The sequence below is a fragment of the Tupaia chinensis genome, unplaced genomic scaffold (genome assembly GCF_000334495.1).
Source record: "Tupaia chinensis unplaced genomic scaffold, TupChi_1.0 Scaffold000542_1, whole genome shotgun sequence".
Lineage (NCBI taxonomy): Eukaryota > Metazoa > Chordata > Mammalia > Scandentia > Tupaiidae > Tupaia > Tupaia belangeri.
Window position 1 is genome coordinate 3566667 of NW_006160055.1, and position 14440 is coordinate 3581106.

Here is a 14440-nt window from a genome sequence, read left to right on the forward strand (position 1 = left end):
GAATGACCAGTTGACTCTTGTCTGTTAGATAAAGTTCCTCCTCCCAAGGACCTGCAGTTTGTGGAAGTGACAGATGTGAAGGTCACCATTATGTGGACGCCCCCTGAGAGTTCAGTGACTGGCTACCGTGTGGATGTGATCCCGGTCCACCTGCCTGGGGAACACGGACAGAGGCTGCCTATCAGCAGGGAGAAATCACTGGACTGTCCCCCGGTGTCACCTATTACTTCAAGGTCTTTGCCGTGAACAACGGAAGGGAGAGCAAGCCTCTGACTGCACAGCAGACAACCAGTATGTACCCCTCCATATTCTCCAGCCTCACTTCTGGCCTGAGATGAAGTGCTAGGGTACCATTCACTCCTAGGTTTACAGCCTAGAAAAGGAAAAGATCCAGCTGATAATGGACTGTATGGTGGCTATAAAACATTAAACTGAAAAACAAAACTCAGACAAGCTCCACGTAGCCCATTTTCAGAATCCATACACCATTAAATCCTTCATTCTTAGTGTAATGGCACTAAGACAGGAGAACTTGGTCTCATGACCTAATGGAGATGGGTTAGTAATTTGAGTGCAATTTTTGCTTAACTAACTATATCTAGATCAAAGTTGAAATGTAGACTCTTAACACTTTTACAGCTGAATTTATTTATGAATAGTAATTGCTGGACCGACCCAGTCTTCTGGTGATTAAGGAAGCAACAACAGTAATTGCTAAGCATCTAGTGTTACTGGGCACCAAGTCATTTGCTCAGTCCTCTGTAAGCATTATCCTCATATTCTTCATTTTGATGATATAGAGGAAGGTCATATTATTATTCCTATGGGACACATGAAGAAATTGAGGCATTTAAGAAGTTCTGCAATTTGCAAGTTCACAGAGCTAGGAATTGATGGATTTGGCCTCAAAAGCTACATCTTTTTACCCCCAAGCTCTCAATTAATATGCTTGAGCACGTCTTAAATATTTTTTCTATTGGAAAGTTATTTTCAATTTCTCTGGGTAGCATACTGAAGAAGAAATAGATAATTTATGTGATTCTTTCTGATAGCACATCTCACCACTGTCCTACCATGAATCCGAGGGTCTGAATGTATAACTATTGTAAATATTGTCTAATCCACATCATGTGAAAATTAACTTTTACTTCTTCAGCAAAAAGCTATTTATTCAACAAATGCACAGAATTTTGCTTTTGATTCATATGAAACTTTCTTTTTGCCTTCATTTTATTAGACTTCTCCCTCTTTTCCTAACCTGTTTGGCTCAGAGCAAGGAAACTCAGAATTGACTTTCTTTTTTTATATGCCATTCTACAGTGGAGCTTCATCATTTCTGAGGGTGATGGGCAAGACTTGCTGGAAAATTAGATTTTCTGAAGAGTCATAGTCAAGAGAAAAGGATCAGCAATTTCTCATGGCTGACACAGTTTTGACAAAGTTCTATATAGCATTCCATCTCTCAATGGCTCAGTTTTTCCAGACTTTTGATTTTTACTTACTTTCAACCTTGAGGAGAGAAAACTCACAACATTCAGTTGAACTGTAGGATATCAGTATGATAATTACTGATCTAAATAGTTCTTAATGTGTTCCATCATTTCTTTTTTTAGAGTTGGATGCTCCCACTAACCTCCAGTTTTTCAATGAAACTGACAGTTCTGTCATGGTGACTTGGACACCGCCACGGGCCCAGATAGCAGGTTACCGACTCTCAATTGGCCTGACCCGAGGAGGCCAACCCAAGCAGTACAATGGCCTGAGATGAAGTGCTAGGGTACCATTTACTCCTAGGTTTACAGCCTAGAAAAGGAAAAGATCCAGCTGATAATGGACTGTATGGTGGCTATAAAACATTAAACTTAAAAACAAAACTCAGACAAGCTCCACGTGGTAGCCCATTTTCAGAATCCATACACCATTAAATCCTTCATTCTTAGTGGAATGGCACTAAGACAGGAGAACTTGGTCTCATGACCTAATGGAGATGGGTTAGTAATTTGAGTGCAATTTTTGCTTAACTAACTATATCTAGATCAAAGCTGAAATGTAGACTCTTAACACTTTTACAGCTGAATTTATTTATGAATAGTAATTGCTGGACCGACCCAGTCTTCTGGTGATTAAGGAAGCAACAACAGTAATTGCTAAGCATCTAGTGTTACTGGGCACCAAGTCATTTGCTCAGTCCTCTGTAAGCATTATCCTCATATTCTTCATTTTGATGATATAGAGGAAGGTCATATTATTATTCCTATGGGACACATGAAGAAATTGAGGCATTTAAGAAGTTCTGCAATTTGCAAGTTCACAGAGCTAGGAATTGATGGATTTGGCCTCAAAAGCTACATCTTTTTACCCCCAAGCTCTCAATTAATATGCTTGAGCACGTCTTAAATATTTTTTCTATTGGAAAGTTATTTTCAATTTCTCTGGGTAGCATACTGAAGAAGAAATAGATAATTTATGTGATTCTTTCTGATAGCACATCTCACCACTGTCCTACCATGAATCCGAGGGTCTGAATGTATAACTATTGTAAATATTGTCTAATCCACATCATGTGAAAATTAACTTTTACTTCTTCAGCAAAAAGCTATTTATTCAACAAATGCACAGAATTTTGCTTTTGATTCATATGAAACTTTCTTTTTGCCTTCATTTTATTAGACTTCTCCCTCTTTTCCTAACCTGTTTGGCTCAGAGCAAGGAAACTCAGAATTGACTTTCTTTTTTTATATGCCATTCTACAGTGGAGCTTCATCATTTCTGAGGGTGATGGGCAAGACTTGCTGGAAAATTAGATTTTCTGAAGAGTCATAGTCAAGAGAAAAGGATCAGCAATTTCTCATGGCTGACACAGTTTTGACAAAGTTCTATATAGCATTCCATCTCTCAATGGCTCAGTTTTTCCAGACTTTTGATTTTTACTTACTTTCAACCTTGAGGAGAGAAAACTCACAACATTCAGTTGAACTGTAGGATATCAGTATGATAATTACTGATCTAAATAGTTCTTAATGTGTTCCATCATTTCTTTTTTTAGAGTTGGATGCTCCCACTAACCTCCAGTTTTTCAATGAAACTGACAGTTCTGTCATGGTGACTTGGACACCGCCACGGGCCCAGATAGCAGGTTACCGACTCTCAATTGGCCTGACCCGAGGAGGCCAACCCAAGCAGTACAATGTGGGACCCTCTGCCACGAAGTACCCAGTGAGGAATCTGCAGCCTGGCTCTGAGTATACCGTAACCCTCGTGGCTGTAAAAGGAAACCAACAGAGCCCTAAGGCCACTGGAGTCTTTACTACTTGTAAGCCAAAATTTAAACATGTTTCTTAGTAATGTCATAGGTTCTTTTTTAAAAAATATTTATTTATTTAATTCCTTTTGTTGTTATTATTTTCTAATTTGACCAGAGAGAGAGAGAGAGAGAGCGAGAGAGAAAGGGAAAGTGAGGAAGCAATCTGCTAGGTCCGTGAATTGAACCATGGTCTGCCATGTGGGAATCCAGCACCTCTAACCACCACACTACCTGCTGGCCCCCTGTCATAGGTTCTTAGCTATATTTTCATTCTCAATTCTTCATCTACATTTAAAAAAAAAATAAAATTGGCCAGTTGTAGCACAATGCTCTGCAATGCTGGAAGCCATATGGAAGATCCAGGGTTTGGTTCCAGGGTCTATTAGTATATCTAGGATGTGCACACATATGCTAGTGATCTTGACTGGCTAAAAGAGGATGATTGCAGCATGAGGCCCTTTTGGATCTCTCTCTTCTCTCTTTCTCTCTTCTCATGAAATAGATAAGCTTTTTATTTTTTTAAAGAAAAAGAAAATCAACTTTAAAAACAGCATGAAATTTAAAACCATGTTGCTAAAAGCTCATTCTGTGAACTGGCTACCTGTCCATGTGCCGTTACTAGTCTGCAAAAAGACCAGGAGCTTACACCAGAATATAAATCACAAAGCATGCTGTTTAGTTCAGCGAATGTTTTTGATGTTTGAAGCAAGATCATCTTGTTGGTGAGAGCTGTGTGTTCATTTGCATACACATTCCCAAATTCCTTCTTTTCCCCAGAAGCAGTACTTTCAGCAGTGGGGTTTAAAGTACCCTGTTATCTGGAACACTAAATTCTACTGTATTAAATAAATTTACTAAATACTAAATACTAGATAAAACAAGAGACAATCAGCACCTAGGTCTATATCCTGTAGTTTGGGCATTGAATGATAGCTGCAAATGCAGGAGTAAAAACATCTACAGATTGAGGGACCAGCAGTTAGCATAATGGCTATGTCGCTGGACTCCAATGTAGTCGATCGCCATTTGAGTCCCGGGCCCAGTGGCTTAAACTTACGCTGGATGTATGTGCGTGCGTACCCAAGATCCCAAGTGGGCGTCCAGCCATGTGGGAGTCCAACACCTTTACCACCATGCCCCAGAAGTATTTTTAAGAAGGCTAATAACGGGCATGGTGGCACCCACCGTATGGCAAGAATGCTAATAACAATAATTAAGTGGAGGAGATAGGCCAATATAGGATCTTGCAAGTACTTTTTGAGAGGACAAGGGATTGCAGCATGGCCATCTCCCCAGGGGGTGGTTTCTCCTTTTCTGTCTCTCTGTCTTTCTGGCGAGTGCGTACATCCCCCATAGCAAAAAAAAAGAAGAAAAAAATAAAAAAAATCCCAAAACATCTACCTCTCAAAAAAACAAAACAAAACATTACAGATTGAATGGAAACCACCAACCAATAGAACAAAAAAATGAAGGTTTCTTTATGAGTGTTGGCTGCAGAATATTAAAACATTTTTGCAGAACAGAATACCTTTATATCCCCCACTCCCTAAATGACTCTCAATTCTGCAGAAGAGAAAAATACTATAATAATTTTTGGTGGTGTCTATTTTTTTGCTGAACATTTTAGAGGATGTGGTGGTCTTAAATCTCTTGTATATGTACATCACAATAAAGCCCTCTATTCACAAACGGATTTTTTATTAAGTACATCTATTTACATTACAAAGAATTATGAGACTCTTTATTTTTAGCAGAACATTATTTATTATTATCAACTGGACATTTTGAATTACATGAGCACTTTTTTTAGCATGCAGTAGTTTGCCATTTTCCAAGAGCTTTCGATAAATCTTATTCTTTGACTCATTTAAAAATATGGATATTAAAAAAGCATTCAGTCAATATAACCTTCATTCGTAAATAATTATGGAATTTATTTCCCCCAAAAAATTCTTTTTATATAAACTAATCTCCATAGGAATTCATAATTTACCAAAAAATTTACTTCCATTTTAATTTCGTGTAAGAAGCTTGCCAGTGAAGGACTTTTTCCCAAGTAATTGTTAATCATAAATAAGTAAAATCTGTTTTTAATTTGCAAGGAAGTTCACCCTGTAATTTTGCTATTTTATGTTAAATGGTTATAAGATAGTCTAAAATCTACTCTCAGGAAATTAGTGTCCTTGTATTTCTTATAAAATATCTATTTTCTATAGATAACTGAATTAGAATGGAGGTTTCAGTAGTTGTAGCTTTTCAATAGACATCATCCATTTTCTGAAATGTAGAATTATATGTTGTCTTTTTCAATGCTTAACGTAAGACATATTTTGAGGCCAACAGGTGGCGTGGTGGTTAAAGTGCTGGATTTCCACGTGGTTGACTGCGGTTTGAGTCCCGAACCTAGATGCTTGCTTTCTTACTTTCCCTCTCTATCTCTCTTTGTCTCTTATATAGTGAGTGCACAGTGCTCTGTAACAAATTAAAAATAATAATAATGGTAAATAAAATTAAATAAATAATTCTTTTAAAAAGACTTTATGTAGTTTCTCTGTTGACCAGAGTACTCATAAAAGCAAATTTTTTTTTTTTTTTTGGAGATTTTTTGCTATAGGGCGCGTGCACTCGCCAGACAGAGACAGAGAGACAGAAAGCGGGATGACCACGCCGCAATCTTTTCTCCTCCATTCTCCTCTAGGGATCTTGGGCATCCATGCACAAGCACCCGGCGTGAGTTTTAAGCCACCAGGCCTGGGACACGAACCGCGGTCGACTATGTGGGAGTCCAGCGACATAGTCATTACACTAACTGCTGGTTCCCAAGCAAATATTTTTATAAATTTATTTTTTTAAAAATTATTTTTCTTTCTTTTATTATTATTATTTCTATAGGCATATGCACTCAACAGAGAGAGGGAAAGTGAAAAAGTAAGTCACCAGGTCTGGGTCTGAGACCACAGTCAGCCATGTGGGAGTCCAGTGCCTTAAGCACCATGCCCCAAAAGCATTTTTAAGAATGCTAACAATAAATGGGACCAGCAGTTAGTGTAATGGCTATGTCGCTGAACTCTCATGTAGCTGACCGCAGTTTGAGACCTGAATCCAGGGCTTAAACTCACCCCAGGCGCATGTATGTGTGTACCCAAGATCTCGAGAGGAGAATGGAGGAGAAGGTATTGTGGTATGGTCATCCTCCTGGGGGGTGATTTCTCACTTTCTCTCCCTCTGTCTCTTTCTGTTTTTCTGGCAAGCACACATACCCTATAGCTAAAACCTCTCCCCCCCCACCAAGAAAAAAGAATGTTAACAATAATTAAGTGGAGGAGATAAACCAATATAGGATCTTCCAAGTAATTTTTGAGACTTTGATATGCAGTATTGAATATATTATTTTTTACTTTACAGAATACATATGTATAAAATGTTTGAGTTAAATTACTAAGAGTCAAAACCAATTTTATTAGATAAAGATTAACATCATACCTTGCTTATCATATATGTATTTATCACTTTATATAAAAATTTTATTAATTTTTTTAAAAAAGAGCTAATCTTCTATAACCACTGACAGAAATTCAATACCTAGTTTATAATGACTAGAAACAAAACAAATACCCATAATGAAAAAGAGCTGTATTTTATCTAAATTTACATTCTGCCAATAATCCAGTAACACATTTCTCCCAATTCAATGCTACCTCTGTCTCTATAAGGCTGTTCCTGGAGCCAGACAGTTTAGGTAATGAGGGAGTTAAGAGTGAGTAACTGCTTGCAGTTTTAAATAGACAGTAAATTTTTTGCTTCCCTCTTAATGTGCTAAGAGTTGTGACTAAAAAAATATGCAATTCCTAAAAAGGTGCCATTTCTGATTTATTATCTGTAAACTTTGGTAACTACTCATGTGAAACTGCAAAGTTAGTAATGTCTTGAAATCTGTATATAAAATGTAAATTACTCCTCATTTCAAACTCTCATTTATTAGTGTACCACACAATTATCTCTTTTTTTTAAGAGTTACTTTATTTTATCCTTATTTATTTATTTTATTTTCATTTGACCAGAGAGAGACAGAGGGTGAGAGTGAGAGAGAAAGTGAGAAAGCAAGCTGTCAGGTCTGAGACTTGAACCACGGTCAGCCATGTGGGAGTCCAGCGCCTTTAACCACCATGCCACCTACCAGCCCCTACCACTTAATCTTAAAAGAAAGTGAAAAAAAAAAAAAAGTGACTCCAAAGATAGTCTTATACCATTCTTTAAAAAAGAAAATGGTTCCTTTTAACTTTACACCCACTACCCACCCCAAGTTCAAAACACATTATTTAATAGTCTTGGTCATGGACAATTGCAAGATGAGATTTTATATTTCTCTCCCATAGCTTCTGGTTATCAGAAAACCTGTGCTTTCCTTTATTGAAGGAGTGGTCCGGAGGACGTTAGCATCCCCTCGTATATTCTTTTCTTTTCTTTTTTGTTTTTTTTTTGAGAGTTTTTTGCTAAAGGGTGCGTGCGCTCGCCAGAAAGACAGAGAGAGACAGAGTGACAGAAAGCCAGAAATCTCCCCTTAGAGGGGATGGCCATGCCGCAATCCCTTCTCCTCCATTCTCCTCTCAGGATCTTGAGCACGCACACACACGTGCCGTGCCCATTGTGAGTTTAAGCCACCGGATCCAGGACTGAAACCATGGTCGACTACATGGAAGTCCAGCGACATAGTCATTACTACTGGCTCCCCCTCCTATATTCTTCGTCCTCATCTTTGCTTCCGGAGGCATTTCCCCTGGTTTGTTATCTTCATCTTCATTAAAAGCCACTGCTACTGAAAGGGCTTTTGGAGCAAGAGTTGGAATAGTTCTTTAGGCTTACATTACCCAAGGTTGATGGTTATGGCTGATGCTTTCTTTACCCTCTTACTACTTAAGGCACTGGCTCCCCCTCCTATATTCTTCGTCCTCATCTTTGCTTCCGGAGGCATTTCCCCTGGTTTGTTATCTTCATCTTCATTAAAAGCCACTGCTACTGAAAGGGCTTTTGGAGCAAGAGTTGGAATAGTTCTTTAGGCTTACATTACCCAAGGTTGATGGTTATGGCTGATGCTTTCTTTACCCTCTTACTACTTAAGGCAAATCCTAACTTGGAGATCTTTGTAGGCTTTGTTGGGAGATCTTCAGTTTCTTCTTCACTGCTTCTCAGTGCTGCAACTGGAACTTTCCCCTCCATTACTCCAGCAGTTCCAGCTTGCTGCAGGTTTTCAGGCTTCTCCTTTCCCTCCTTTCCGTCAGCCATTTTCTCTGCCATACATAATATACTTTTAAAAATACTTGTTGAGGGGCCAGCAAATGGCGTGATGGTTAAGGCACTGGATCCCCCATGGCCAACTGTTTGGTTTGAGTCTTAGACTGGCCTTGTCTGGCACCTGTGCATGTGTACCTAAAGTCCTGAGAGGGCTTGGGGGTGATTTCTTTCTTTCTCTCTCTCCAGCGAGTACATATGCCCTTTGGTGAAATCTGTAAATAAATAGAGCTGTAGGTTGTAAAAATGTTTTAAAAATGTGGTTGAATAGATGATTGAGAAATGAATGATATGGAAAACAGCTCAACCAAGTTTAGATTTAAATAAACCAACCAAGCAGCGAGTTCTGCAACTCGATTTGAGCTCCAAGTACTCCCTAAGGCTGTAAACATTAGCAGGGCTTGCATGTTTTTGAAATTAAGTTTCTGAAGCCTTTTACTGTCTTACTAAGCTGAATTCTAGGAATAACTTTTCCGAGTTTTATAACTTATGCTAAATTCTTAAGAGCAAATGTGAGAAAAGTGGTGGGGGGAACCTGTTTCTGGGGAAAATTCATCTCGCTCCTTTCTGGAGAGGACACATTTTTTCTCTTTAACAGCTGGGCTGTTCTTCACCTAATAAAGCCTTCCAGAAGACGTAGCGCATACTCACAGTCACATCCTTTGTTTGACATCAGTTTGTGGGTTTGTGGTTTGGTGATTTTCCTATAATAGTCTTCCCAGGCAGAAAACTTCATCTTGAGCTTGGGAAGATTCTAGCTGACTGGCTCAAGCAATAGAAAATACCTAGTCTCAAAGGCCAGGACAGTTGAAGAGAATGTAATTTGTGAAAAAGTTGTGGCTTTCACAGATGTGTTCAGTGAAAGAAACAGACTGTTCTCTGAATTGTGTCTTTTGGGCCATTATAGATGGTCTCATGGGGCTGACCATGGCATTCTGACCAAGTCAGCAGCAGTCAGAAGTGTACGATTTGGGGACACGGGAAGGGTTCATTGGTCATGCATTCTGTCCCCTGACCCAGATGCTATCAAAATAATAGCACTTATGAAACAGCTCACTAAACCAGTAAGACTTAAATTTAGACATTAGAGCAGTATTCTAAGTGGTCCACACACGTGTTTGATTCCTCCCCCACATATATATTGTTAAAAATAAAAAATTATATATTGAGGGGCTACAGGTGGTGTGGTGGTTAAAGCACTGAACTCCCACATAGCCGACCATGGTTCAAGTCCTGGACCTGGCAGCTTGCTTTCTCACTTTTTCTCTCTCTCTCTCTGGTGAGCACATGTACCCTAGAGCAAATTAAAAAATAATAATAATAATAACAATAAATTAAATTTAAAAATTACAGACTGAAATATAGGCTAAAAAAAAGAAAAAGTATAATATTGGGCTTAAATTCTCACAAGGCAGAAAAAAATACTTGGAGCTGAATAGAGTGGAGTCTGAAGGCCTTTTAAGTCCTATTTGTAAGAGTCTAGAGGATAACTGTGTTTAACCTACCATTTTTAATTTAATATAGATGCACTCAATAGGGTTTTTTCCCCCTCAGTGGGAATAGATTTTGGAGTGTCAAAAGGAAGAAGGTATAAAGGCATCAAACATGGCCCCAGAACTACTAACACACTTGAAACACTTGAAATTAACTCCCCCAGCTCAAATATCTTGGTTTCTGAGATCTTACCTCTCTTAAAGGTATAATAAGGTTTGTGACATTGTTGGAAATGTATTTCTTTTTTCTTTTTTAAAAAATAGTATTTTCTTTTTTAAAAAAATAATTATTTATTTAATTTTATTTATTTATTCATTCATTTTAATTTGACCACAGAGAGACACACAAAGAGAGAAAGAAAGTGAAAAAGCAAGCCACCAGGTCCGGGTCTCCTGCTGGTCGGCCATGTGAGAGTGTTCAGTGCTCCAACCATCGTGCCACCTGCTGGCCCCTTAAGTAGTATTTTCACCATGAAAAACAACAGTAGGGTCAGGATGCTGGGAAATGAAAAGTAGATGTTTTTAGAATTCCTCATAATACTAGTTTGTACTAAATCTCTGCAGTAATATTATTCTTAATGAATGATCACATACTCAGGGAACAAATCTTTAGAATTTAAAGTGCATCAATGATGGCAAATTTTGCCTAACTTTCATGTAGTAATTTATTGCAGCAAAAATAATTGGCCATCATTGTGCAACAATTCAATATAAAATTAATTATAAGTCACCAAGAGGAAGAATTTAATCATTTTTTCCTTTCTTTTTTTTAAGAAAGGTTTTTGCTATAGGACATGTGTGCTCACTAGAGAGACAGAGAGACAGAAAGTGAGAAACCACCCCCTGGAGGGATATACATGCTTCAATCCTTTCTCCTCCATCGTCCATTCTCTTCTAGGGATTTTAGGCATGCATGCACATGCGCCCAGCATGAGTTTTAGGCTGCTGGGTTCAGGATTTGAACTGCAGTCAACTACAGGGGAACCCAGTGCCGTAACTAATATGCCATCTGCTGGTCCCAACTATTATTTCTAAATCAATCATTTAGAAATGATAATCAGTCTGGGAACCAGCAGTTAGCGTAGTGGCTATGTCTCTGGACTCCCACATAGTCGACTGCAGTTCACGTCCTGGACCCGGTGACTTAAAACTCACTCCGGGCGCGTGTGCATGTGTGCCCAAGATCCCGAGAGGAGAATGGAGGAGAAGGGATTGCGGCGCGACCATCCCCTCTGGGGGGTGATTTCTCACTTTCTGTCTCTATGTCTTTCTCTGTCTGTCTGGCGAGTGCACGTGCCCTATAGCGAAAACTTCTCAAAAAAAAAAAAAAAAGAAAAAGAAAGAAATGATAATCAGTTTGTGGTGACTGGCTTTGCATTTTATAAGGGATTTTATACAGGCAATATAGAAATATGTATTGTCCCCAAAGTCAAATCCCAACAGTGATGAAGAGATACAAATGGTAGAATCCAAGGATTTGAAAGATGCCTCCTTTGAGATCATACAGTCTCCTATTATTTAAGTCTGATTTTGCAGACCAGCAGAACTGACATTATCTATTAGGTTTTCAGAAATGCAAATTGCTTAGCCCTTGGTTGGACCTACTGATTCAGAACTGAAATTTAGGCAGCAGATCTCAAACGATTTATGTGGGAGCCATAAGGTACAGTCTTAATACATTGACTGGTTAGATGAAGTTTTGTTTTGTTTGTTTTTGTAAAGGAATTATTTAATTTTTAAATTTTCTTTCTTCGTCTTCTTTTTTTATCATTTGCAATAGGGCATGTGCAATCCCCACAGAGAAACAGAGAAGGAAAGTGAGAAAGCAAGCCACCAGGTCCAGGATTTGGACCATGGTTGGCCATGTGGCAGTCCAGTGCCTTAGCTTCCATGCCACTAAAGTTATTGAGTTTAGTTTTTAGAGAGACATTTGGTTTAGGGCATGTGTGCTTCCCAGAGAGAGAGAAAGTGAGAAATCACCCCCGGAGGGACTGCCATGCTGCAATCCCTTCTTCATTCTCTTCTTGGGATTTCAGGCATGCACACACATGCTCTTGGCATGAGTTTTAAGCCACTAGGTCCAAGACTCAAACCGTGTTTGGCCATGTGGGAGTCCAGCGACATAACCAGTACACCATCTGCTAATCCCCAAACTGAAGTTTTTCTTAAACATATTATTATCTGCATTTTGTGCAATTCATCTGTGATATCAAGGTTTGAATAGTGATACATGCATTGATTCCATTTCACAGTGCAGCCTGGGAGTTCCATTCCTCCTTACAACACGGAGGTGACTGAGACCACCATTGTGATCACATGGACACCTGCTCCAAGGATTGGCTTTAAGGTAAATTGCCATTGTTCCTAATCTCTATGAGACAGTCCTTAGATGCCTCATGTTTCCAATTGTGGTAGAAATAGGAAGTTCAAAAGTCAGGAGATCTGAGTTTTGTTCCTTGCCTCTGTTCATAACCTCTCGGTTGTGTTTCTTCTGCCCTGCTTACCTGGTTGAATTGCTGGAAGGATGGACTGAAGCTGTGAAAGTGATTCAAAAGATAAGGCATTAGTAAGGAACTGAGAGTTGTTGCTATCTTATTTTCCCATCCTTTTCCCCCAGGAAACTTCATCTGAAAAAATATAGGAGACCGCCATTTGATGTGTTTTTCTAAATGGGTGTCAACAAGTTCACAAAAGCCAATTTAGGGGGGACCAATTAAACTCAGAGTCGCTTAAAAATCACATTTTCATCCAATCAGTTTCATCTCAACTTGTTCAAAGCCCTAGGGGTGAATCTCTTAATAGAAGTTAAGATTAAGGTCTTCCCTGTGGATATCTGGATTCGTGCTCTTTAAAGTAATGATATTAGGAAAGTGATGAATACAAATGAGGATGTTTAAAAGGATTTTTTTCTTTGGCATTCAGAGTATAGAGAGAAAAATATCTATAGTGATTTGAATTCATGACTAAATCCCTATGACTGTTTAAATATACACATAAATGTATATATATGCACACCAATGATCACTTCTTTTTTGAGATGTGTAAATGGCCATATTAGTGATTATGCTACTGGAATATAGAGAAACCCTTTTGAAACCCAAGTAGGCCTGGGATGTATTAATTAAATCTTCATAGTATAACTTAAACTTCTTCTAATAGTATCATCTGACATTCAGAAAGTCTTATAATATATGAACGCTATCTCTAGAGTTGAACACTGATAACATAGTGGTACCAGGTTTTTGAAATAGAATCTTAAAAGGATTTAAATTATGGGCACATTCATTATAGTTCTTACGTAATAAATTATCCTGTAGTTGAAGCTATGAATGTATTCCTTCTAAAGAAGTATTTTTGCAATACAAAGTACTACAGGGGCTGGTGTCTTTAATGGCAACTAGAAAGTGAATTGAATGTGAGTAACTTATTAAAGCTAGAGCTTGGAAAAAGAAAGCAGAAATGAACTACTGTGTGGCTAAAGTCTCTGTGTTCTGGTTTGTACCAGAAGATTCTTTATCACACCAAACAGTACATAATGACATTTCTTCAGAACCTTCCGTTACAAACCACTTTCATACATTTTGGAAGATGCCCTTCCTCCTACCCCACCTGCCAGTAGAGGGAATTTCCAGCTAGGGTTGTTGGAAAAATCATGACGTATTTTTTTCTATGTTTTCTACACAAAAATGCATCGTGACTTTTCTGACAGGAATAGAGTTAAAGTAAGTCCCTAATAAAAATATTCCATTCCCTAATAAAAATATTTCATGTAATTTCTGAGCAGTTCACATTTAAAGCATAGCACAACCTCTCAGCAGTCACGCAGCTCTGGAAATATTTGTTCTTGGTATTTATTTTGCTTTCCCCTTCTAGCTGGGTGTACGACCAAGCCAGGGAGGGGAAGCACCACGAGAAGTGACTTCGGAGTCTGGAAGTATTGTTGTATCTGGCTTGACTCCAGGTGTGGAATATGTCTACACCATCCAAGTCCTGAAAGATGGGCAAGAAAGAGATGCACCCATTGTAAACAGAGTAGTGACACGTAAGAAAAGCTCTTTTTCCCTTTATTTTCCTTTAGTTTTTGAAATGGTTGCACTTAAAAAAAAATAAAGCTAGTATTATCATATTTTTAATATCTCATCATCTCTACTAATAGTATTAAATATTTTTAAATTGGAGTTGTAGGCTTATGTCATATTCTCTCATATTCTGTAATATCAAAAGTGTCCTTATCATATCAAGAATATCTATAAATTTTCAAGACAGAAATAATTTCAATAGTATTATAAAATCGTTAATCAGAAAATGTGCTTGTTCATCATGTTTTTATAGCATAACTTCTAGAGTTTTACTA

At 38.2% G+C, this 14440-nt stretch overlaps 1 protein-coding gene and 1 pseudogene across 1 annotated transcript in view; one reads left to right on the forward strand and one right to left on the reverse strand.

The window, feature by feature from the left end:
• FN1 (fibronectin 1) overlaps window positions 1-14440 on the forward strand; it is a 92156-nt gene that overhangs the window by 38251 nt on the left and 39465 nt on the right. Inside the window, 5 exon segments of the mRNA XM_027775298.1 lie at window positions 29-187; window positions 190-291; window positions 3047-3313; window positions 12339-12433; window positions 13960-14128. Coding sequence (XP_027631099.1) covers window positions 29-187; window positions 190-291; window positions 3047-3313; window positions 12339-12433; window positions 13960-14128 — 792 coding nt within the window.
• LOC114009478 (PEST proteolytic signal-containing nuclear protein pseudogene) lies at window positions 7624-8587 on the reverse strand (annotated as a pseudogene).